Here is a 26,945-nt window from a genome sequence, read left to right as displayed (position 1 = left end):
GCTGTCCACCCGCACGCCCGCAGGCCGGGGCTGAGAGCTGGCGGGGCCGACGGGCGGCAGCCGGGGGAGGCGGAAGGGAGGCGCCGACGCCAGCATGGAGGAGCGCGGGCGGGCGCGCGGGCTCACCTGTCCGGGGCCCAGAGGCGGGTGGTGCGGTCTCGGGACACGGACACAAAGGCCCCCGGCGGGTAGAGGCAGCACACCAGGCCCCGCACGTCCAACTCGTGGCCCGGGAGCGAGCAGCTCAGCCGGTACCTGGCGCCGCTACTCGCCATGGCCGGCGTCGGTCGGGCTCCCGGGACCCCGGCGATGCGCGAAACGCGTCCCCAGGGCAGGCCCGGCGCACGCCAGGCTGCGGCGGGAGAGGGACCTGCAAGCGAGGGGCGCCCGGAGACCGGAAGGGCGGGAGCGGCGGCGCGCAGCGGCGGCGGCGGGGAAGGGGCGCGCCGGGCGGGCCGAGTGACACAGCAGCCTGACAGGCGCGCCGGAACTCGTCATCGGCCCCGGCCCGCCGTGACGCAATCTGAGTGCGTCGCCACACCTGCGCCCGGCGCGGGGCGAGCTTCGCCAGCCCTTGCCCTGTGGGCCTCTGGCGAAGGCGATAAGGGTGTCCGGCCCTTTGCTTTGTCGCCGCGGGCAGGACTCTTCTCTAACTCCGTCCCTTCCGAGCCACCGACGCACCGTTTAATTCCGGGGCCGAGGGCGCGGACTACAAGTCCCACTATGCTGCGCGCCGGGGTGTGCGTGTGAGCGTCCAGCCCGCCGAGTCCGGGTATTTTAAACCCGGGGTTTCCGCGCGTCATTTACAAGGAGAGCGTTAAGAGAAATGGTTTCCGGTGTTGTGATTGGGATTATTTCCCTCGTTTTCTCCAAACCTTTGCAGTCTCCTGAGACTTTTTTTTCAAGCTAAACATTGTGTTTAAATTAAAAGGAGAGAATTGGGGCTGGGGATTTAGCTCAGCGGGAAAGCGCCTGCCTGGCAAGCGCAAGGTCGTGAGTTCGATTCCCAGTACCAGGAAAAAAAAAACTTAAAAAAAAAAAACAAAAACGAGAGAATTTAAACTCAGACTGGGAACTTCGTTTCAAGTTAACCCAGTCTCCTAGCTCGTCGCCATCAGGTTTGGCAGGTAGCGCTACGGTCGGTTGTTTCGAGCGGGGCCTGCTTTCGCGTACGTTGATAAACTAGGATTAAGGTGGAGCTGAGACTTTTTAACCAAACCCCCGTATACTGCTAATGCTTGCCCCACACTGACGGTGATAGGTCTAACTTGTTCGTTTTAATCTCCCTTCCACCCTGTTGGCTCGGATCCAACTTCACTCGTCCACAAACGCTTGTAAAGTGTTAATCTGCAGTTTTCTCACCTAAGAAAATATTAGTGCATGTTTGCAGTACATAATTATTACTTCACTTTTGCCTTCTTAAATAAAGTCTCTTTTTGGGTTTGGAATCACTGCTCCCGTGACTTCCATTTCACTGACTTGAGCCCCAAGTACTGACATTTAAATATCTCTTCTGCCTTTATCCCCTCTCCCTAGGTGGACTGCTTACTACTCTGTAATGCTGGATCCCCAGGTTGGTATCCCCAAACTCTAGCTCCAGTGTCTCCCGGTGTCTATTAGAAATTTCTGCCTAAATTCAGAGTACCTACTGGTTTCTTGCCTTAAATCATTTCAGTATTCTCTAGCCTTTATGCGTCTGCTGTGCAGCCAAGCCTACACCTTAACGTAGGATTATTACCCTGTGTGTGTGTGTGTGTGTGTGTGTGTGTGTGTGTGTGTGTGTTACTGGGTATGGATCCCAGGAACTTCACACCGTGTACATCTCCAGCCCTTTTAATTTTATTATTTTGAGGCAGAGTCTTGCTGATCACTAAATTGTCTGGCCTAGGCTAGAACTTCTGGTTTTCCTGCCCTCGCTCCCCAGAATGCTGGGATTTTAAGAGTATGGATCACATCCCGCAAGATCATCTTTCTAAGAAATAGATCTAGTTATATTAGTCCTCTGTTCCATAACCTCTACTAGCTTTCCACTCTTGGAGTACAGCAGTGAATGAGGCTTTTTTACTAGGCTCATCTCCTTTTGGTACCTCTCTTGCCTCACCCATATTGAATTTCCCTGAATAGATCATGGTGTTCACGTTCAAACGCTCTTTGAACATGTTTTTTTCTCTCTTTTTAAAATCTGTAATGTTTTCTTTGTCTTATTTCATCACCTGTTTATCATTTGGGTTCTTCAAGTTCCTCTGTGATTCCTGGTCTACATTAATTTTTTTTTTTTCTCAGTATGATACCTTCATTATGACAAAAAGGCCTAAATTCAGTATAAAATAACAGTAATACAAATTACATGAAAATAAAATTGGGGTCAGTATGCTCCAGGGCTCGTAATTTAGAAGGAAAAAGTTAGGGAAGCTAAAATAAGAAATCTTTTTTGGGTCGGGAGATACCAGGAATCAAACTCAGGACCTCAGGCTTGCCAGGCAGGCACTGCACAAGTGAGCTATATCCCTGGCTCCAAGAAATGTTTGATAGCAATGAAATTTGGCTTGTGTGTGCAAGTGATACTGACAGTATTTTAGGGACGAATTTCCCCTCCTTCTGAAGGTTTTTTGGAATAAAGGTTGGCTTAACGGAGGTAAAATGCAAATTTTCAAATCCTAGCCATCTAGTTTTCCTCTCTGGGGGCAATCATTGTTACTGGTTTCCTGTGTACTTCCCAAAGATTGTTTATACAGATGCTTTAACCATATACGTGGGCTAACATTCCAAAATAATTACTTTCTCTTCTCATGTTCAGTTGGTAAAGCAGGAGTGCTTACACACTGAACTGACAAAATATAGATCAACAGGAAGAAAATAATTTGTGTGCAGGAGAGCCCATAAAAGGAGCCGACTCATCAAATGGTTGATCAGCTTATATACCCAACTTACTAGAGGAAAGAGGTTATATGAATGTGTGTGTGTGTGTTTATTTAATGGTTTCCACCACAAATTCAAATAGTTTTCTTTAGGAGAGACATGGAATTTCAGGAGAACAGAGTTTATGACAGTGGTCCTCTATATAGGTATAAATATCTTTCCAGTTTCTTCAAGGATACAAATCAGAAGATTTATGGTAGACTTGTTGCCTCAAAATTGTTGCTTTTATTAAGATAAGGAAAGCTTTGAGAAGCCATTTGCTCCCTTACCTAGTGAATCTCATATGTCTTCGGTTTAAAATAATATTTATGTTAACTCTGGCCTTCTAAGTTTATCCCTGCTAGGACATTCTTTCCCTCCAACTGCCTACGGCTAGGGGTCAAATCCAGGACCTTGTGCACACCAAGTAAGCATTGTTCTACACTGAGCCACATCCCCAGTCTAGGAGTGTCCTTACTTTTCTGTTTTGTTTTTTTTGAAACAGGGTTGCCTTACGTAGTCCAGGCTCACCTTGAACTCTCTGTGTAGCCCTTGAACTTGAAATGATCCTCTTCCCTGAGCTTCCTTTTTGTTTTTCAATGCATCTTTTCATTTTAATATACTAAAACCATCCACTATGGTTTCTCTTCTGGCTTCCTTAGCTCTTGTGAACGTAGCTTAATGTATAAATAGGTATTCAAATTGGTGTTTCTGTGGCAAGACGAGCCCCAGGATCTAGTAGTCCTCTGCTCCACCTTTCCCAGTCTCCTTTTTTTTTTTTTTTGGCAAAAATCCAACTTTATTTAGATTCACAACTTTAGATTCTGAGCACATAATGCTAAGATCATTCCTATGAAATTCTGTATGTTTCCAGTTTACAATGCTGGTTTTAAGTGCATCCCAAAATTATCATAATTGTAGTAGGCATAGTACTCCAGCCCACTCTAGGCTTCTACTCTGACAGTTCACCTAAAAATAATACACTTACTAGATGCATAGAGAGTGTGAGTATTAGTGCTAAGGGCAAAGATCAGCAATTTCTGATGGCTTGATTTCTTGATGTTGTAATGATAAGAAAATGACATACCTCTGGGAGGAAATGTCTTTGAATTTCAAAGATTAATGTTTCACTCTGACAGAGATAAGTGCTATGTTAATTTTCTCATGATGTGAGGGAGAAGTAGTGATTTTCTTGAAACCAATGTGCAGTGGATTGACAACTGGTGGTCAACTTATAACCCCCAGCTGAACTGAGTAAGCGTGGTGCTGGGCGTGGGAGGCCCACCTGGGAACTGTTGCCAGCAGCATAAGAGCCAAACCTGGAGAAAAAGAAGCAAGGTTTTTTGGGAACTAAAAAGGCTGTTGGGAGCTGGTAGAAGCTGTAAGGAGCTGTTGGGTGCTTTGGAGGAGCTCGTCATGCTGGCTTTCCTGATGAGCTTCGCTGTTTTCATCCTCCAAGGAGCTTGGGGCCTTGTTGGCACTGAGAATAGCTTTGGTTCACTTTGGGGGAGCTCTGGTCCTCACTCTGAGCATCACTTCCTGGCTCCGGAGGGGAAGAAGGTGCACAGCTTAGTCTTCTGAAGAAGCTTGCTGCATTGGCTTCCCTGATGGGAACTTGGCCATCTTAATCATCAGAGGAGCTCGGGACCTCACTGTTGCTGAGGATGGCTGTGGTACCTTTTGCTGGAGCTCTGGTTCTTCTGAGCATCGCTTCCTGGCTCCGGGGCAGATTCCTCAGCCTGCTAGCACAGATCCTTCATCCCGCTGGCACAGACTTCTAGATCCCACCCTCTGGGCCTTCCCAGCGCAGATTTGTGAAACAGACCTGCATGAGATATTGTAATGGGCTCTGGGCCTCCAGTTGGATTCATGGGAGGCATTCTTATGAGCTCTAGGTCTTCAGCTGGACTCATGCAGGACATTTCCGTGGGATCCAGGCCCTCAGCTGGATTCTTGGCCTGTAGTCTGTGGGCAGATTTCCTGCACTCTTGTATAGCGTTCTTTGGGTGACTATTATAAATAAGCATATAAAAATATGTGTCATATATTATATTGTTCCCCCTTGCAAAGATAAGCCCCAAACCGTGACACAATGCCAATGGTGTAAAAATTCTATGGAGAATGCTCTTTGTGACAAGTCAGTTTTGCTTTGTGCATTCCATCCTGTGTGACAAAGGGGAAAAGCATCATCCCAGTCTCTTTTATAACACTAATTTTCCTCAAAAGGGCTTCACCCCGATGACCTAATTACCTCCCCTGCCTCTCAAATACCATCAACTTGGAGACCAGGTTTCAACATGATTTTGGGGCAGACACTACCTTCTGACAACACAACAGTAAGGCAGTAAGGCAGGCATATTTTTAAAAGGGCCATGGCAATAGGTATAGAGACCACTGAAGTGGGATTTTGCAGTCAGGGAAAGACATTGAACTCAACTCTGAATGCAGTACAGAAAGGGCAAATAGGAACTTATAGCCAAGGTATGCGGCTGAGGGGAAAAGAGTTAATAAAAATAAATTATTTGATTGGTTAAAGCTTGAGCAATTGTCTTGTTTGGGCTATCTTGATTGGAAGCTAAAGACAATAAAGTTATTGACTAGTTGGCCACCTGTGACTGACTGAATTTAAGTTTTGTTTTTTTTTTTATGTAAGGACCCAGGACATTAAAGCTGACTCTAGAGTCAGTGATCATGTTAAATAAGGTGGTGCCTACTCCACAGAAGAGGCTAATAGGTGAGACATATTACTATTCTGTACTGTTTTCATCATGAAAAGGCTATGGGAGTAGAGACCCCTGCTTAATTTTACTCGTGATTTTAAGCAAACTAAGGTATCTCTTTGCAGTTAGAATAACAGTGTCTGTCCTGCTAATTTCAACTGTTAGAGCTGTTAGATTTCTTAACTGCAAGCAACAGAAACTATCTATGGATGATTTAAAAGCAGAAAAGAAATTTTTTAAAAGTCATCAAGAAGCTCTCTGACTCTCCAGGAGACTGAAACTTTGTTAGAGTTCTAATAAAGTCTCTGAACACAAGCACTATAGCTTGCACAATACACTCATGCCCCACCTTGATCGCTGTGGAGAGGCCTTTGTGGTCTTAGAACTGGATATAGTTACTGAGGCTGTCCCTCTTCCTTGAGTAGACTCCATGGAGGCCTGCTTCTGGTTCTCATTCACCTTTGGGGTACGTGCATCAGATTAGACTGGTGTGTCTAGTAAACGCTATGCGTATGCCTCAGAAATAAGGAAGCCTAGAGAAGCCAGTATCAGTCTCGTTTACTCTGAGGAGGGAGGAGTAAGGGAGGAATCCTGTCAAAACTGGTTAGCTCCAGAGTGACCAAAAGGACAACAAATGACTACTGCAAACGGGTCAGGCTCAAATGAGATAATTACATCCAAATGTTTTATAAATGTTAAGGAAGAATGGAGTCACATGACATTACTGCGTTTTGTATTGCACTGATTTTAAACCTGAAGGGCATATACGAGAATAAATCTGGATGTGAATAATATATATGGAAGTTGGAAATAATGGGTAAGATAATACTAAAATATAAGTTTGTGCAATTACTTTCGCTCTGTATGAAGACTAGAAGAAAACAAATGTTATTTGGTGGGATTTGAGGTGAAATAGTTTCTAAATTATTTTTCTGCAAAGCAGTGACTTCAGGTAATTTCCAACTTTTTTTAAAAAAATAATTCTAAGAACACTTTTCATCTAATTCACAACCTTGCACACTTAGATCAAAGAACTCTAGGGAAGAAGTTTAAGATGCCAAGCTTCCAACCAGGTCAGATGGTGTTAGAATCTCATCCATACTTAAGAGTCTGCGTTATGCAGTGACAGGAGGGAAAACACACAAATTATGAGGAAAAAAAAAAGTGTACAATGTACTGTCTTCTACAGAATAACTTCGAAGCAGTCTTATATAACTCCTTGCGCAGCAGCAGACAACCAGTTATTTAACGATATCGTCAGTTCAGGTGAGGCGCTCAGGTTCCTTTATCAAGAAAACCTTGACTGCCAACCCGCGCGCGCTGGCACAGCCCTGTAACGTCGGCGCTCAGGACGTGGGGCCGCCGGAATGGCGAGTTCGAGGTCAGCCTGGGCCACACCGGGGGACCCTGTCTCACAAAACAAAAAGGAAAAGACGACGAAGGCGTTCAAACACGGTGGTCTCTTCTGTTTTCTAGTCAACCAGCTGTTTTCCATTTCTTCCGAAAAATAATTGAGAAAACGGAAAATAAAAACCCACAGAAGTTAGTTTCAAACATCGCGAGAGCATTTTGATCTCGCTCAGTTTGTAGCGGACGGGAGCAGGGGCAGAGGATTGGCCAATCAGGAACAGGGACCTTTTAGGGCTCCGCCCCCGTTGCCTGGATACGCGGAGGCGCGAGGACGCTCGGGGTTAGGCCTGAGGGCCCTGGAAAGCTGATCCGCGGGAGCCGCGGGCGGCGAGCGGGCGGACGCGCGCCCGTGGGCTCCTCCGCGGTGCCGGCCTCAGAAGGTGTTCGGAGCGCTCCGGAGCCCGGCGGCTCCCCTTCTGCGCCGACGCGGGTGAGAAATCGTAGGTCGCATCTTCCCCGCTCTCTTGGTTGCCTGATTCCTCGCGTAGGCGACCCTGATCCCTTCAGACGAAACAAATTCGTATTATTCTGCCCAAAGCTGTTAGTGTGGAGCTCGTCGCCCGGCCTGGGAGGTTCTCACTTCTCCTTGGTTAAAACGTGCGCGGAGATCTCCTTCATCCATCTCCTGAGCCACCGCCACGCCGACAGCACGGGACGGATCCGGGAGCCTCGAGCGCGCTGGCGGATTTTATCAGCGTTCTCTGCTAGATGTCTGTCTCTCGGTCACAGAGGACAGGACTTAGGGACTCGCCACGAAACGTGTGTGAGAGAGGTTGGCTTAGGGAGGGAGATGCTAGTCATCATAGTTAGGAGCCAGGTGTTTTTCCCGTGCTGTGTATAACCTTCCCGGTCCTGCAAGGTAGGGCCCCTGGCCACACCTCTGTTTTAGAGACGGAAACACATCCAGAGGGATTAAGCAGTGTGTCAGGGCGACCGAGCTGATGAGGTCAGAGGTAGAGCTTGTGTCCCTAATCTTTCTGGAACAAAGGACAGGCCTGTGTTAATAACCCCTTCGCTGCAGTTGTGTGAATGTTTGGTGTGTGGTTGAATAGCCCCGGAGTTTACTAGCGCCTCTCCTCTCCTTGTTTCTTCACCCCTGTGGGGACTGATGCTGTACTAAGCCTTTTCCACTACAGTAAAGCAGTGGCAAAGAAAATCAAGAAGTATATGGTACATTTTCTCAAAGTTGCTTGAAAAACAGTGCAGTGACTAGTTTTGCTGCAAACAAAGGGTTTGCTGTACTAGCTTTTGGAAAAAGGAGGTGCGGGTAGGTAGTTGTGGAGTGGTCATGGAGAGATTCCTCGAGTCTTAGATGTTAGGTGGCATTCGGGTTAGGGCATTTAGGAGGCTGATGGGATCTGCTTGGGTCAGTGAGACCCTGCGCTGGCCACTGCTGGAGGACTAGCAAGGAAGAAGGTACGTGTTAAACGTTTAGGGCTAAAGTCAGTAGAACCAAGTGGTTAGTTAGCAACGGAGAGTGAGAGGCAAGAGAAACCAAGCGCTAGGTTTCTTGCTTGTGTGAGCAGGAGATGTTCCCAAGAAGAAGAGCACATGTTGGGGGATCATACTGAGCTAAGATTTACATAGGTCTGCTTTGAAATATTTAAACAACATCTGAGATGCTAGTAATTATATTTGGATGTGAACACTTTTAGGTACTTGGCGTGTTAGGGCTGGAGATGCAGAGTTGTGAACTTACGAATTTTAAAACCCTGATTATGGATGAGGTGGTCCAAGGAGAGCTTAGAAGAAGCAAAAATGGGCCAAATGGAGAACGCTGCTAATAAAGGGCAGGTGGAATGCAATCAATGAGACTGAAAAGGGAGAATTCAAAGAGGCAAGTGTTAGGGGATGATTTCAATAAGGGTGGAAACCAGTAACGTGACATCTGCATCCCTGCTGAATTAGCAGTTTATTCCAGTAGAAATCTGGGAATCTAGGATCTCATGAAAATAGGCCACTTTTAAGAGTTTGCGTGGCTGGGTAAGAACCCCCCTATACAACCCCCCGGGCACATAAGAATATTTGAGGCTGACTTAGAGGTGGTTTTAGGTTGCGGGACCAAGAAATTCTTTCGTGTGGTTAAGAAATGAAATTGAGTACGATAACAGGCTGAAAGAAAGGAGAAAATTTAAATATATCATCAGGACTGGAGGTAATGCTCCAAAGGAGATGGGGAGGATAGTGTCTCAAAGGTAACAGATCAAGAGGGCAAATCAGAATAGGGACTGATCTTGAATGAGAGAGGAAATGACTGTTGAGATTGGAGGATGGGCTGAATGTAAATTTTGTGCTCCAAAGGTGGTGGAATATATGTCCCAATTTTCTGAGCTTAGGAAATCAGATCATTTGCTGAGAGTGGCAGGAACAGAGGTTAGATAGAAATAATGATTAAAAATCAAATATCAAGGAGACATACTTAGAAGGGCTTGCATTTTGGTAAGATAATAGATGAAGAAGGTATGTTGTAATAATCCTGTAGTTCCAAAAGGAGCATTAATATGAGATGTGAACAAAATTAGATTTGGCTTTGCCTTGTACTGGTTCCTGGAATGGTTATTTGCAAGAAAGATCATCATGAATTAAATGTTTAAAGGAAAGGTATGGTAGGCCACTAGTGTTTTGCTCTAAAAGACATCTGAGGAGAATTGAATTATTTATCATTTCAGTGGTTTTAAGTGAACAGACAATGGCCAGTAATCATAAATCTTCATCCCGCCCTGTTTCACGAGGTGGAATTGGGTTGACAGGAAGGCCTCCTTCTGGAATACGACCTCCATCAGGAAATATTCGAGTGGCAACTGGAGTAAGTTTGAAACAAATTTATTGCACTCTTCTGCATATCTTCTGGTAAAAGTTAGAGATCTTCTAGATAATAACAAAACTATTCCTTTATTCTGTAAGGACATGATTTAAACTTTTTTGGGGGAAACATCTAAAACTATAAATGTGGGGAAATCTCAGTACACTATTGAGGGATGATACCTACTATTGCTGATTCACAAATTTGTTTTAAAGCTATAATAAATTAAATGGTATGGTATATTGGGGCCAAAATAAAGTTGAATGGAACAGGCTAGAAATACAATCAAGTATATAATTATTTAGTTAATTATTAAAATAACATTTAAAATAATTGATAAAAGCAGAGTATTCATGAGAACATTCCAAAAATTAATAAATCATTTGTTTAAAAAACATTTTTGATTCCCTTCACATCTTTTTCATTATGTGCAGTATCAAATGTGTACTAATAAAAATTTAAAAATTTAAAACAAAAACTTGATGTTTTAAAAGTGAAACCATATTAGGGAAAATATAAGTAAGATTGCACATAAACTTGATATGAACTAGGGCTTTATAGTAATGACAAAAACACTAATGAAAAAGAAAGCTTTTTAGATTTATATATTTGAATTTATAAAAAGTTGAAAATACCATTAAAAAATTAAAAAAGAAGCAATAAACTGGTAGAAAAGCATAACATACGTATCATATTTAGGGCTCAGAATCTTATAAAACTGTTCCAGAATTCATCAAAAACAATTTTAAAAGGCAAAAATAACAATATAATACCTTAGTGTAAAAGTATAAACTATGAGTATTAGTGAAATTTGTATTCAGATTACAAGCTGGAAACAAACTCTGGAGAATGTTAAGAACTGTTTTTAATATAGTACAATAAGTCAGTAAATCAACAAGAGAAGCACCACACTTTTAAAAGTTGGACAAAGTTTATAAACTGCTAATTCTAAGCAGAATATTGTATAAAGATAATTAATACGTTTTATTATTCTAATAGTGAAAACTTGGAAACAACCTAAATGACCTTATAATGTGGCTCTTAAATAAATTAAGGTATTTTTGTCACTATAGCAGGCTATTAGGTAGTCATTAATTTCCAGCTGGATGTGGTGGTACATGCCTATAATCCTAGTACTAGGGAGGCTGAGGCAGGGGGATTGTTGGACGGTACATTGTGAGTTTATGGCCAGCCAGGAATACATAGCAAGACACTATCTCAAAAATTTTTTAAAAATACATTTGATAAACTAGTATACTTTCATAAAATAGTATTAAGGAAAAAGCAGTATAATTCCAGTTTAACATGCAAGCATACATTAATATACGTGTGTACAAAAAAAATGAAAAGACATGAATATATCAAAATGTCCCAATGTTTTCTCTGATATTCACACAGATGGTTTTGACTAACTCTACAGTTATGTAGGACTAATACTCAAATTCCAACAAAACAGATATGACTGAGCCCTGTGTTTAATTTTTAAGAGGACAGCATGGTGGGGTGGGAAATAATTTTGAGATAGGTTTTCCTAAAATTTTCAGGTTTTCTAGTGTTTCAGGTAATTACTAGATTACCACCCCCTAGACAGAAATGATTTTTCTGAAGTCTTTTTATGCAGTATATGGTACTAAGCTAGGGTGTTTTTTTTATTTTAGTAAGAATTGGTGCTTGTATTTATAAAAAGAATATTTTAATAGTTATAAAAAGAATATGACATTTATTCACTACATCTTGCTTGCCACATGCCACTTACTTAATGGTTGTAGTTTTGAAAATAGTATGATTTTCTACCCTGGATATAACCACTGTCACCAGTGTGGTGTATATTTTCTAGACTTTTTTTTTTCTATGGATTTACATACATGCATAGACTGCATAGTCAGGTCCATTTGGTAACTGGGATATTGCTGTATTTTTCCTGCTTATCTTAGCCTTTTCTTTCAATAATAAATTGTGCATATTTTCCATGTGAATACTTATATATTTCCTTTCTTTCCCCCCGGTACTAGGGATTGTATCCTGAAGTGCTCTACCACCGAGCTATATTATCAACCCTTTTTATTTTTTATTGTGAGACATTCTTGCCAGTTTGCCCAGGCTGGCCTTGAATTTGTGGTCCTCTTGACCTAGTCTCTCAACTAGTTGGGATTCTAGGCATGCACCCCCAGATCTGGCTACTTTTTTCTTTTTGATGTGTACAATTTTAATTTATACTTTCCTCTTATGCTTTCATCTGGGGAATGAAAACAAGTAGTATAGTTATCTGAGTAGTTCTTAGAGTATGCTTGTGTAAAGCAGAGGGGAAAGTTATTTAGGAGGTTTTCCCGAGAGGAGATTTAGCATTTTCTCAGAGATCACTAAGGATAACCTTGAGCTCGTTTCGTTTGACTTTGTGTTTCTGTTTCCAATGTATTTTCTGTAATGTGTACTGTTGCTCCCCCCATACTTAAAGAAGTTCCCAAGTGATTCTCAGAATCATTTAGCGACCATTTTGTTTTATAGAATTAAAGGCTAGGAGCTAACAATTAAAAACAAAAAGAATGAATGGTAATTGTTATATTTAACTTCTATTCCAAATTTCTACCCCATATTTAATTTTCTGCTGTACTTTCCCTCTGGTAGAGAAGGAGATAGAAGAAAAGAGGATAAAAAAGAACAGAAGGAGGAATATTTGGAAACACTCTGATATTGTCTTTTATACTTTCTGAGGCTTATATATCCTATATGAGCTGGAAAAGGAGTCTTGTGTTTTCCTAAGGGTGTATAGTGTTACATTGGATTTTGCCAACTTTAAGTAGAGAATCATTCTGTAATCATATAAATGTTTGCTGAATGAAATCAGTCCTTTAGTACTTAATATGACCTTCTCGTGAAGGAATTACGTCCAATTTATTTTTCAAATTGAAAATTTCCTTATTTTAAAAAATTTTACATATAATATATACTCCTAGTGGGGCATGGTGGCTTATCCCTGTAATCCCAACACTCTGGGAGGCTGAAGCAGGAGGATCACAAATTTGAGCTCAGCCTGGATAACTTAGACCACATCTCAAAAGCAAATTTAAAAGATTAAGAAGAAGAATATATATATATATATATTCATTATAATAATGATAAAATCACCAAATTGTATAAAGGCAAAAATAAAAATAAATTACAATATATAGAAATAACCATTGTTACTTTTTTATGATTGTCCAGACTCATTTTTACAAAAATGGAATCATGAATATTGTACTGTTCTGTAAACTAATTTATTATACACTACAACTTAGTTAACCATTTCCTTTTGTGGACATTTAGTTCCTTTCCAGTACTGAAATATTATAAATAGTCCACACATAGAATTTAAAGTTTTAATAAAATATATTATAGTCATAGAATTTTAAATGTTGAAGAAATTTATTATTTCATAACATTGAATAGTATATTTTAGATTTTGAAAAAATATAAGGACCATTTTATAAATTGTACAGAATTTTAATATTTTTCAAAAATTCTCTTTGTAATGTTATAATAGTAGAAGATATAATTGTTTTTCTTTGGTTTGATGAAAGTGAAATCTTGTTATCATTTAGATGCCACCTGGAACAGCAAGACCAGGGTCTCGTGGCGGTCCCTTGGGCACTGGTGGAATTCTGTCTTCTCAAATCAAAGTTGCTGATCGTCCTGTTACGCAGCAAGGTTTGAGTGGAATGAAAACTGGAATGAAAGGTATCTATAAAGATGAGTGTATTTTAACAAGTGGCAAATAAATACATGAAAAATGTTCAACATCACTGGTCATTCGAGAGATGCAAATTAAAACAACGCTTAGATTCCATCTCACCCTGGAAAGAATGGCTAGCATTAAGAAATTCAACCATTAACAAATGCTGGAGGGGCTATGGGGAAAAAGGAACGCTTCTCCACTGTTGGTGGGAGTGTAGACTGGTACAAACACTGTGGAAATCAGTCTGGAGATTCCTCACAAAACTGAGATTAGAAGTCCCATTCCACCCAGGTACTCCCCTTCTGGGTAGTTGTCAAGAAGTACTGAAAATATCATACCATAGTGATATATGTGCACCCATGTTTACAGCAGCATAATTCGTCACAGCTGAATCTTGGAAATGACCCAAGTGACCATCAACTGAGGAATGAATAAAAAAGGTGTTCTGTTTTTTTGTTTTGTATAGTAGAGTACTACTAAGCCAAAAGAAGGATAAACTTGAGACTTACAAGTGAATGGATGCAACTTGAGTCCATACTTGTAAGTGAAATAAATCAGATTCACGTATGTAACATCGTATTGTCTCCCAGGTGTGAGAAAGTGAAAGAAGTAAATAAGTTCTAAAATGTACAATAGATATTGTGAAACAGGAAGAAATTATTCAAAAACAAAGAGGTAGTAGGATATATGAAAGGGGAAAGGACAGTAGGGAAAAGGGAAAAAATGCAGGTCAGTTATACTATTAGTGTCTCTTAGTTCATTAAAAAGGAAAGTTCGTGCTGTTACCGATTGGAGGAATTTTTATGCCCGTATCTTACACCCTGAGCAACTACTTTAAAGATAACAACTTGTAAGGTATTAACTATTGTTATTCTTCTATTATTTTGTTATGAAATTTTGTTCTACCTTTTTTCCATAAAATAAAAAAGAATAAAAAGATGAGTGTTTTTTTTTAAAGTATTATAGTACTGTTTTACTAAATCAGAATTACAACACGTAGTTCTTTTTCATTGACTTATAAAATTGTTATAACAACAGAATGAGTATGAAAATACACTGTGAACTGGAAAGTCATACATGTATGTGCTGCTTTGATCTTCATTTTTCTGAATGTGGGATTTTTCATAATTGAAGAAATTTGAAATAATTTGAAGAAAAATGTAGAATTGAAAATTAGACTTCTTGTACTCTATAGAAATATAGTGAAATATTTTTGATAGTTTCTTTATCAAAATGATGCTATTAAAATACCTGTATTAATGAAGAGAGCTTTTTTGTGAGATTAGTACTCAGTTACACAGCTAAAGTAGAGAAATGAGTCAACGTGTGAAACTACAGTGAGTCTCACGTTAGGCCTCTGTTTAGAAAGGCATAATAATCCACTATATGTTATGATTTATAAATTTGATCTGTGATATTTATAAGCCAAAACTTGGTAAATGTTTTAGTAAAGAATTTTTTGTTTTCTTTATATATGACAAATGATTTATCAGGGCTAAAGATATTTTATTGGTAAAGAATTTATTTTATGATATCTTGCTCCAGTTCGCCCTCTGTTCCCATAGTTTCTACCTCTGCACATTCAATAACTGCAGATCAAAAACAGAAAAAAAGCCAAAGCCATATATCTCTACTGAACATACACAGACTTTCATGTCATTATTTTCTAAGTAATACAGTAAAAGAGCTATTTGTAGATCTACATTGTATTAGATATGATAGACTAGAAATGATTTAAAACATTAAAAGAATGATAATGTGCATGGAGTATATACAAACACTCTGCCATTTTATATGGTCTTGGATATCCCAGGATTTTGACATCCACATGGGAGTCTTGGATGCTGTCTACTGCAGATACTGAAAGATGACTATATTTTTTATAACGTAGTAAGTCATGCTTTTCAGGAGACTTAAGTTTTCCCGTTTCTGTTTCTCTTCCTCTCCCCTCCCATACTGTACCCTCCCCTCCCCTCCCGTCTCCTCTGCTTCTGTGCAGTGGGGAATGAATCCAGAGCCTTCCACTGAGCTACATCCCCAACCCTTTTTTATTTTGAGACAGGGTCTCACTAAGTCACTAATCCTGTAATCTGGGGTTAAAACTGAGATCCTCCTCCCTCAGCTTCTTAGAGTGCTAAGATTACAGGTGTGTGCTGCCATACCTGGCTTAAATTTTCTTACAATACCATTTAGCTCACTAAATATTTTAAAAACTAGTGGATTCTTTTAGACATGTTTATTTAATAATTATCAGTACTGTTAAAAAATGAGTCAAAATTCTGTAATCTCTTAGCTAGTTTTAAATAATATATTCACAGACATGGTTATGTTTTATATTACTTATTTAAAAACATAACAGGTAGGCCGGACATGGTAGCGCATGCCTGTAATCCCAGCACTCGGGAGGCTGAGGCAGGAAGATCATTGCAAGTTCGAGACATCCTGGTTACAGAGTGAGCTCAAGGCCAGCCTCAACTGCACAGGGAGACCTTGTCTCAAAAAGACAAAAAATAAAACAAAATTACAGGTGGATGCATACTAAAATTCTATGGAGGATTCATCATATGTTTCTTACTGTATAGTTTATCCTTCAAAGCAGAACCAATGTCATTTAAGATTGTTAGTGTCTACCAACATTCTTTAAAGGCTTGCAGTTCTGCTAAGTGCATGCCCCTGTCTGTTGTGACTTCGGTTCTCACTGCACTGTCGTCCTATTTCCTGCTCTAAGTCGTTCCTTCTCTTCTCAGCATGGACCTCAGGGGCAGTACTCCCTGGCTTCATCTCTCACACTTTGCAGGACACTTCATCTTTTGCAGATTTGGGACATTACACCTAGGAAGATTTTCTTAGTCCTACTGAAATGTAAGATTATTTAAAAAAAATTCTGAAGGCCGGGGATGTGTCTCTGCGGTAGAGCCAAGTACTTGCCTAGCACTCACAAGACCCTCAGGTCTCTCTCTCTCTGTCTCTCTCTCTCTCTCTCTCTGTCTCTCTCTGTCTCTCTCTGTCTCTCTCTCCCGCTCTCTCTCTCTCTCTCTCTCTCTCTCTCATACGCACACATGTCTCTGAGACAAATTTGAAAATTTATAGTCCCTTTCTCACATTGAGAAATAGTTGCACTCTCCAATAAGATAGCCAATAGTTGCTTATCCTACTCAAATTTAAATTAATTAAAATTAAGTAAAATAAAAATTCATTTCCCTAGTAGCACCAGCCAAATTTCAAGTGCTCATTGGTTCCATGTGAATGATTTCCTGGATAATTCTAATATATTTTGCTGCATGAAGTTCTTTTGGACAGCTTTGTTCTAGGCTTCCATAAACACATTTCCCTTCAGTCGATTGTCTTAACCACCTCACTTCAAGTCTTATTTTTGTGATCTATTTTTTGTTTCTTTGTTTTGTTTGGCGGTAGTTGGGGTTGAATCTAGGGGCTTCACTCTGAGCTAAATACCTGGCTCTTTTTCCTCTCCCCTCCTTTCCTCTCCTCTCCTCTGCTCTCCTCTCTTCTTCCTTTCTTTTCTCTTTTCTTTTTTCTTTTGAGACAGGATTTCACTAAGTCACTAAGTCGCCCAGACTAGGCTTGTATTTGTGTTCTTCCTTCCTTAGCCTCCCATGATGCGTGGATTACAGGTATATGCTGTCATACCCAGCTCCATATTTGTGATCTTATTAAGGTTCCGTTATATCTTGATGCTAAGCTGTTAGTTGTCTTTTCATATCAGTGATTCTTCTTGATGTACTGGTACATTCATGGTGACTGACAGAACTTCCATGTAATTCTGGTTGTACTTTGGATTTGGATTTGCTGTTTTGGTGGTATTTTGAAACAGAACACTAACATTTAAAAATATTTCTTTTAGGTCCCCAGAGGCAAATTTTAGATAAATCTTACTATCTTGGACTTCTTCGGTATGTTAAACAAACGTGCCTTTCTATGCATAATAATGAAATTTTAACTATGGTGCTTTTTACAATAACTATATGTCTTTTTTTATTAATTAAATGTATTGGTACAAGAGAGATTAGTTAATTTATGTATGACAGAAATTTATTTCTCATAGTCATGGACGTTGGGAATTCCAGGATCAAAGTGCCGGCAGGTCTCATGTCAGGGGAGGGCCTGTTCCTCATTCATGGCACCGTGTGGGTGTTGTCACATGATAGAAGTGCAAAAAATGGCCGACCCAGCTCCCTGCAGCCCTGCCATAAAGCACTAACCCATCTGTGAGAGCGGCACCTTCATGGCCTAATCACCTCCTGAAGGCTGCACTTCTTAATGCTGTCGGATGGCTTTCAGTTTCATTATGAATTTTGGAGGGGACACAAACATTGAAACTGCAACATTTTAGAGTTTGCTTTTTTCATCTAGTGGTAAAAATAACTATCTAGCTTTTTGCTTCATTATTTTGAAATATATTATTTGTAGTATTGAAATGTCATCAATTATACCTAATAAGAAAGATTTGTATACTTATGATCTCTTAATCAGTCAAAAGTTTTACATAAGTATATATTTGGTCAGTACTTATAAATGTGGCCTAATTTTAATGAATTCATATGCTTCGTTGTATGTTTTCAATTATGCAGGTCTAAATTAAAAACTTTTTCGTTATTTTCTACTTACCTTCACTCTGCTCAGGCGTGCAACTGTCCTACCTCCATTTTCTCATTTGACTTTATTTTCTTCTTCACTAGTCATCTGTTCTTCTTTCTGTCTTCCATTTCATTTAATCTGTCATTTCATCATTGCCCCCAAAACCTCATTTTCCTTTTTAGTCCCTCTTGGTTTTGTTTCTCAACTATCTGGGTCCTTTGGATCCTCAGATCCTAGAAGGCAATAAGGACAAGAGTAGGTTTTCCCCATCGGTCCTCAAGGCTAAGATAGTAAGAAAGATAGTCAGGTCGTCAGATGTATAATACCTGATATTCAGTCACTTTGTAATCGAAAGAAGGGAAGGAAATAGAACAACTGCTAATCATTGCACTGCTTCTGTTCTCCAGGATGTATGCTGCTACATCAAAGGGTAGTTCTGTTTGTGTGACTGTTGGGCTTAGAGGAGAGCTCAGTGCTCCTTGGGAACATTTGGCAACTTCTGAGCCCATTTTTGGTTGTCGGAACTGGAGTTATGGGAAGATGCTGCTGGCATCCTTATCACGGATGCTGCTGGACATTTTACATGCACAGCATATCCTCCCATGGCAAAGCACTAGTCCCTGCCCTGCCGTGTCAGTGGTGCTGCTATTAAGAAATTGTAGCAGGAGCTGTGAAGATCACAGTTAGGTATCTGCATCTGCCTGTGGATTATAACGGTTTAACCCGGCATCCATGCTGACCCTGTCTCATCTGTCCATTGTCAGTTTTTCATAAGTTGAGGAGAACAGGATGGGCTGTTCCTTAATCTTTATCAAATAAACCAGTGATATCTTGTCTTTTTAAAATGAAGTTCACAAAACCCATTTATATTATTGTTACACATTTATAATAAGTTTACTTAAAATGAGTTTTCTTGGCTAGAAGTATTGCTAACATTCTTTTTTCTTTTCAATTAGAAGTAAAATAAGTGAACTTACAACTGAAATTAATAAACTTCAAAAAGAAATAGAAATGCACAATCAAGAGAATTCAGTCTATTTGTCATATGAAAAGAGGTACGTTTGCAGTTAAATATGCAAGATTTAAAAAATTTTTTTAAATTTTATTTTAAACAGTATAATGAGAAAAGAACAATAGCAAAATACCAACGTGGACAAAAACAAAACAAAGCAAAAACAATATGCAGTATAACAAACAACCATTGGTGAATTCCTACCATCTTGTCTAGTGAAACTGTGTTTCATTTCTAATGTTTTTTTGTTTTTATTTTTTATTCTCTTTAATGGTTTGGTCAATCTTGCATTCTTACACCTGGTAATTTGAGCAACTTTGTTGAAGATAACAGTATATAATATAACAGCCACTGTTAATTCCTGTCATTTTGTTGTGAAACCCTGTATCATTTTTATTGTTTTTACAAGGTTTTTTTTAAAATGTATTTGCACTACTAAATATTAATTCAGTATACATTGAGTATTACCTATGTTCAGAATGTTCAACTACTTATTTATGTATTTACAAATGTATTAATTTTATGTTTGTAGAGCAGAGACTTTAGCTGTTGAAATCAAAGAGTTTCAAGGACAACTAGCAGACTACAACATGGTAATGTCTCTTTTCTGAGAGAATTTTCTTAGAATAATTTTACTGCTTTTTACCACCCAAAGATATCTTGTTTTAAATGCCAAGTAAGACATGAATATATGCTTCCTGTGAAATACTGACACTATAAAAAGTGTTAGAATAAAGCGTCCCTTTCTTTTCTCCCACACATCTCTCTCCAGAAATATCTTACCTTAACAGATCAGTGTGTACTCTTTCAATATTAAAAAAAATACACTTACTTGTGTTTTAGTTACTTTCCTGGTCTGTGGGACTCTATACCTGACACCAACAAATTAAAGGAGGCAAGGTTTATTTTGGTTCATAGTTTGTAGAAGTTTTAGTCTGTAATTGACTGCTCTGGGGAGGTGGAGAGCTGCTCATGGAATGGCATACAGGAAGCAAAGGGACATCAAGGAGAGGGACATCAAGGAGGACAGGGTAAGGGAGAGATACCCTCCCAGGCCACACCTACCGTGACCCACCTCCCAACAGCAAGCCAGTCACATCCTAAAAGCCCTGCCTGTGACTGCATGAGGCTCTTAGGGGACAGGGAGGTATAGACCACAACAACCTACAAAAGAACACGTATGCCTTCCACCCTAACGATATTAAAATCTTTCAAAAATAGGTAGAATTTGTTGGGTGCTAATAATGCTATTGCTTTCTTGCTCTCCTGCTTTTTTGTTTTTTGAGACAAGGTTTCACTATGTAGTTCAGGCTGGCCTTGAATTCACAGCAATCCTCCTGCCCCAGCCTCCTAAGTGCTGGGATTATAGGTGTGCACCACCACACCTGGCAATGCTGTTGCTTTATAAACATATTTTTATCTTTGTATGGAGCATTGTCGACATTAAATAAAAATAACTTAATTATTTAGCACACAGATTACCTCCATCTGTATGTTGTATTCTATGTGTATATTCTGTCAAAATAGCATAACAAACATAGTTCCACCAAGGATGCTTGCCCATGTGGACTTTCAGAAGAAGCAGTAGCTTTGGTAGTACTGGTGACTGCCTCAGTCATTTGGGTAATTGTGCTGCTGTGAAGATTTTTAGTGTCAGAGTTTTCTTCTTGACTTCTTGGTTGCATTAAGTAGCAGTGGTGTCCAGATTTAATGAAAGTGACAAACTTTTATCTCACTTCTTCTAGTAAGAATGATTAGGTAGTTATGAAATACTTACTTGATACTGTTGCATTATGCTTACCAATACAATTTTTTTGATTATAGTATATTGTAATTGTTAAAGTTGCTGAATCATACAACCTATAATAAACATTTTTGGAACCTAATATTTGGTGGGACTTTTTCAGTAAATGATGTTGTATTCCAAATATGAGAAAAATAGTATTATGAAGTACGAAATGACATTAGATGAAAAGGATTTTTAGTAATAGTGAAGTGTGTTAGGTAAGGTACTTAAGATAAACATGATAAAAACATGTAGACTGTGCTGTTTGTAGGTTTAACACGTGATAAGTAGAAACACCTAAGTACCTGATACATAGTTATCATTGAATAAATGTTAGGTCTTACTAGCACTTATTTACATCACAAATGGAAAAATGTGATGTACACGAGTACACATTAATAAAGTTTCATTTTTAGTATCAATTACACCTAAATAATTTGCTTTTGACTCCTAAATAGTGACCTCTGGTTCACTAATTCCTAAATTTATTTTTCTGTTACATGTGGACATAACATTTAGTGAGTGAGTTAATAATGCACGTAACAGACTCGGGACGGTCTACGTTAGCTGTTGATGGCATTGCCCTTTTGAATAGGCTTCCTAGTGTGTTGTCCGTTGTGCCTCGCCTTACTGATTTGTTTTTGAAGCAATGACAAAATTTATTTCAAAAAGTAAAAGTGAAGAGTGAGGAAGAAACTGGCTCCTCAGGGTGAGCTTGGGCTGAGTAGAAGAGGAAAATGGCAAGATAAAGGAGCACCTGGGGAAACCAGGGCCTTCCTGAAGAAAGCCCTGAGAGCTCGAGTTTGTAAAGTTTCACAGTGTAGATTTGCACATCTGCTAACATTCCTTTTCCCTGGGGGAAAAGACGGAAGAGTGACAGATCTGACTTTTCTAGACCTTTGTAAGTTCAGCCATTTTTTCAGAGGAGGTAAAGCTCTTCAAGGTGAGGTCTGTGGTGTTTTATTACTGATCACTTTTTTTCCAGTTGTGTGTGTGTGTGTGTGTGTGTGTGTGTGTGTGTGTGGTGCTGGGGATTGAACCTAGAGCCTTCACACTGAGCTCCATTCCTCGTCCTTTCCAAAAAAATTTTTTTTTCAGAGAGAGTCTCTCAGTTGCTAAGTCCCCGGGCTGGTCTTGAACTTCCAGTCCTCCTGTCTCAGGCTCCCAGTGTTCTGGGATTACAGGCATTCACTAACATGCCCAGTTCTTACTGTCCCACACTAAAATATGCATCATTATTGGACAGGTACACTGTACTGTATGTGCTTACTTAGGTGGCTCAGTATTTGCTTTTCTCTTAAAAGATAAGACATTAGAAATATTAATGCTTAAATTCTCATTCGTGAGATTGAATACTTGTATTATGAATTATACAGAACCTTAACACTAATGGGATTTTTTTGTACTTCTGTTTGTAGTTGGTAGATAAACTTAATACCAATACTGAAATGGAAGAAGTAATGAACGATTACAACATGGTAAGAAAATTTGCAAATGTGATCAGTAGATCTTTATAAAATTATATCCTCCAAAATAAAGAATTTATATCTATAAATAGTTTGATAAAACCTAATGGACCTTAAATTCTCGATCCTGTTATAGTTGAATTCTCTTAGTTGGTCTGTTTAAATTTTTCTGTCTTGCCTGTCTCTCCTAGGTGGGTGCTGTAGTGTCTACAAAGGTCTCTAAACTGGTCTCACTTGCCTTGTACGTTAGAAAGTGCATCTATGTATTTGCTCCTATGTATACCACATTAGTTAGCAATATTTCTGGTTAATTTTTATGCAAACGAAGCTAGTACTCAATGGAGATAAATAGTACTAGTTCATAATTTTTATAACAAAGGGAGAAAAATCAATAGATATGATGCCAGACATAATTTTAATTTTGAATGGTAAATGAGAATTTGTGTTCCATGTTGTCAGATTGTTTGATACAAACAATAAAATATGTTAATATCTAGGTTTTTGATTAAAACATTTGGAGAAAATAACACAACTCAATTTACATAGCTTATGGTTTATGTAATCAGACGCTATCTTGAAAACAGTTTATAAAATGATCATTCTAAATGTGTTCTAAAACCTTGATAATTTAGATTATTACTGTTAGAACAGAGGAGAATTCACAAATTAAAAATTGTATTTTAGTGCCAGAATAAAAACTAAAAAGATCTTAAGTGTTTTGTTAGTTATTTAGAGCCAGCTACAAATATTCAGTAAATCCTGAATGCTTTATGATTAAAACTTGTGTTGAGTCTAAATTCAATATATTGCCAGTCAGTTATTTATTGGATACTCAGTAAATTCTTAGCACATTGTTTATATAAATTAAGTTTATGTTGGATTGTTGACAGACCACTAAAGAACAATGAATATTTTTGGTGTGAAATTATGATACTTGTTAAAAAGACATTTTAGTCTAGTGGTGGTCTTTGGTAAATGAAACGTTACTGTATTTTTTTATTGAACTTTGCATGTAGAATTAGAATTATCATACTCATTTAATTCATAACCAGAATAACCTTTAAGGAAAGAGTTTGACTTAGTGGTTACTTCTTTATCACTAACTTTGGTGTTAACTCTTTATTCAGCTTAAAGCTCAGAATGATCGAGAAACACAAAGTATGGATGTTATATTTACTGAACGACAAGCGTAAGTTAAACCCTCTTGAAAGTCAAACAGATTTATAAGGGAGATCGATCATAGATATATACTGTTTATATCTGTTATTTTACTCTACTTCTGAATAGCTCAATTTTGTATACATAAAATTGCTTTGTAAATTATAGAAATAGGGTTTCTGCTTTTGGCACTTAAGATGGGTGAGAATGTCTTTATAGCTCCCATTTACCATTTTAACATAGGTCTTTAACTATTTTGAATTACAATATTGTAGCACCAGTGTAATGAAAGACAGTATTAGTCACTTTAGTATCACTGGAACAAAATATCTGACACCTGCATCTTAAAGAGGAGAGATTTATTTTTTTTATGAATTAAAATAATTTTTTAGTAGATGTTTATAGTACATAATAATTGTATTAATGATGAGGAGTTGGTACCTGTACATAAGACATTTTAATTACTTTCCATTTTCAAAAGATCTATCTCTGTTTTGTATTATCTATCTTTTATTTTGGTCTTTAATTTACTTATACTTTGGGATTCTTGTAAAAGAGAAACTGTGTGTGTCTAATTTATTTCACATAACTTTAGGGTCTCAAGATATATCCATTTTCCTACCAGTGATTCAAACTTAACCTTCTTTATGGCAGAATAGTACTCCATTGTGTGTAAATGCCAGATTTTCTTTATCCATCCATCTGTGGATGGATGTGTAGGCCTCTTCCAAGATTCAGCTATTAAGAGTTGTATTGCTGTAAACACAAGTGTGATGTTTTTAACTCCATCATGATGATACCTAGTGTGAGAATAGCTTAGTACAATGGGATTTCTATGTTGAGTTTTTTGAATCATCTCTATACTGATTTCCATAGTGGTGGTGCTAGTTGACATTCCCACCACAGCCTTTTGTTATTACTTAATTTATTGATTATAGGCATTATTTCTCAAGTAAAATGGAATCTCAGTGTTGTTTTAATTTGCATTTCAGAGATGTTGAACATTTTTTTGTGTATTTTTGGCCATTTGTGGTTCTTCTGAGAAATATCTATTCATTTTTAAAATATATACAGACAGTAGCCATAGTTTATTTCTCACAGTTCTCTTGACAGAGGAACGTTATTTAAGAACATACTGTATATACGGATTAGAAGAAGCATACAAACTGTTTTAAATGATGCGCATCAAAGTCCAGCGGTATGAAAGAATGCATGTGAACTCTTCCTCACTGCACAGACTAACTTCAATGAGTTGTTTAAATAGTAATAAAATGCCATCTGTTACGGATCTTGTTCAGACTACAAAAGAGGGAAATTGTATGATTTATATTAGAGTGGCTCATTCTTTAAATGAGTTGTTTACTCTGGGGATGGTTTAAGTTTCTGAGTTGTTTATATCATTTAGATATTGGTCCTCTGTCTAAAGAGCAACTGACCATTTTTTCCCCCATTCTTTAGGTTGTTTCTTCACTCTGCTGATTATTTTTTTTCCCCTGTGCATAAGGTTTTAAATTTTTTTTTTGACACCAGGTCTTGCTGTGTAGTTCAGGCTGGCCTTGCACTAATGGCAGTCCTCTTGCCTCAGATTCCTTGTCATGTGTTGGGATTGCAGATGTGTGTCACCATGCCCTGTACAAACTTTTTATTTAATATAATCCCTTTGTTCATTCTTACGTTATTGCTTGTCCAAATTGGGTTCTGTTAAGAAAATCCTTGCCTCAGCTAGGTCTTTTAAGAGTTTTATCTATTTTACTGTCCAGGAGAATGTTTCTCCTTTAACGTTTAGATCTTTGGTCCATTTTGATTTTAGGTTAGTCCATAGTGAGAAATACGTAATTTGAAATCTGGGATGGTGATGCCCCCTGGTTTGCTCTTATTGTTCAGCATTGCTTTTGCTATTCTGCTTCTCTTCTGGTTTCATCTGAATTTTATAATTCTTTAGTTCTGTAAGGAATGCTGTTGGTGTTTTGACTGGAATTGTGTTAAATCTATGGCTCAGTTTTGGAAGTGTGACCATTTTGACAATAGTGAGTCTGCCTGTGCAAGCACAGGGGATGGTTGTTTCATTTTCTGATGTCCTCTTCAATTTACTTTCTCAGAGTACTGTATTGTGGTTTTTGTTAAAGTCTTTTGCTTTTTTTAGTTAGTTTAATTCCTACGTATTTAATTTTTCTTGAAGTTAATGTGAGTGATATTATGTACACTTAATTTCTGCATATGTGGAAAGTAAAATATAAGATTTTGCTTTAGTTTTTTGATACTCCTGTTTGCATCAGTAAGTTCTTAAAATTATGTTTGCAGCTAATTGATTGTATGGGAATTGGCAAATAACTCACTTTACATAGTGGATGGCTCAGCTTTCCTGTTGCTAGGACAAAATATCCAACACCCACAACTGAAAGGAAGAGAGGTTTAATTTCGCTCGCAGTTTCGGAGGTTTCAGTCCATGTCTGGCTCCAAGACAGAAATATCATGGTGGAAAGGACGTGGTAGAGCAACACTGCTCAGTTCATGACAGCCAGGAAGCAGAGCATGCAGTACGAGCAGTGTGGAGCGGCAGATGTACCCTCCAGAGGCACACGTTCAGTGGCCCACCTCCTCCCACTGGGCATTCAGCGGCCCATCTCCTAGTAGCACATTGGACTGTGAACATGAGTGGGCTACTGCACTGATTGGTGTAGTGCCTCCTGGGTGCAGTCACCTCTCCAGGAGTCTTAATCCTGTCAAGTTATAATCTCAATGAGCTGGCACAGATAGATCCCTTTTGTTACAGTCTTGGGGCTAGTGTTTTCCAGAGTGTGTTCTCTGGATTATTACTTCTAAGAAAGGGTTTTGTTATGAAGAAAGTTTGGAAAATTCTTCATACTTTGCTTTTGAATAATCAGAAAAGTTTAGCATAGTAGAGGCTCAGATTAGTTTTATAGTGAAGAGTCTTATTTCACTTTGTCTAAACCCTGTGTTTCCGGTAATAATTTGACCACATATCTTTTTCTTTCCATATAAATACTTCCAGATGTCTTTCTGTAAATATCATTTTAGAGCTGGGCATGGTGGTGCACACCTGCAATCCCAGCACTCAGGTGGGTGAAGCAGTAAGATCACCATGAGTTTGAGGCCAGCCTGGGCTACGTAGTGAGTTCAAGGCCAGTCCAAACCACATAGTGAGACCCTGTCTCAAAAAAAAAAAAAAAGTTCTGGAAAACAATTTTGGAAACCTTTTTCTTTTTTTTTTTTTTTAATTTTGAAAATAAAAGGAGGAAAATATTAACAGACAGACAACATTTTACAAAATAGCAAAGGAACAGTACAGACAGTACGGAGTTACAAAGTGGTAGGGAATTAACAATGCTTGTTGTGTTACATATTGATATCTTCAAAGTG

The 26,945-nt window shown here is 38.7% G+C and overlaps 2 protein-coding genes across 2 annotated transcripts in view; one reads left to right on the top strand and one right to left on the bottom strand.

Annotated features, from left to right (window-relative positions):
* Plaa (phospholipase A2-activating protein) overlaps window positions 1–494 on the bottom strand; it is a 35,845-nt gene extending 35,351 nt beyond the window's left edge. Inside the window, exon 1 of the mRNA XM_005401157.2 lies at window positions 127–494. Coding sequence (XP_005401214.1) covers window positions 127–275 — 149 coding nt within the window. The 5' untranslated portion in view covers window positions 276–494. The remainder of the gene's footprint in view (window positions 1–126) is intronic.
* Window positions 495–7,266: 6,772 nt separating this feature from the next.
* Ift74 (intraflagellar transport 74) overlaps window positions 7,267–26,945 on the top strand; it is a 92,719-nt gene continuing 73,040 nt past the window's right edge. Inside the window, exons 1-8 of the mRNA XM_005401156.2 lie at window positions 7,267–7,458; window positions 9,698–9,834; window positions 13,413–13,548; window positions 17,409–17,457; window positions 19,099–19,197; window positions 19,687–19,747; window positions 22,359–22,418; window positions 23,534–23,595. Coding sequence (XP_005401213.1) covers window positions 9,718–9,834; window positions 13,413–13,548; window positions 17,409–17,457; window positions 19,099–19,197; window positions 19,687–19,747; window positions 22,359–22,418; window positions 23,534–23,595 — 584 coding nt within the window. The 5' untranslated portion in view covers window positions 7,267–7,458; window positions 9,698–9,717. The remainder of the gene's footprint in view (window positions 7,459–9,697; window positions 9,835–13,412; window positions 13,549–17,408; window positions 17,458–19,098; window positions 19,198–19,686; window positions 19,748–22,358; window positions 22,419–23,533; window positions 23,596–26,945) is intronic.

This window comes from Chinchilla lanigera, unplaced genomic scaffold (genome assembly GCF_000276665.1).
Source record: "Chinchilla lanigera isolate Chin_1 unplaced genomic scaffold, ChiLan1.0 scaffold00071, whole genome shotgun sequence".
Lineage (NCBI taxonomy): Eukaryota > Metazoa > Chordata > Mammalia > Rodentia > Chinchillidae > Chinchilla > Chinchilla lanigera.
The sequence above is the reverse complement of the archived record's forward strand: the minus strand, read 5'-3'. Positions and strand labels throughout refer to the sequence as shown.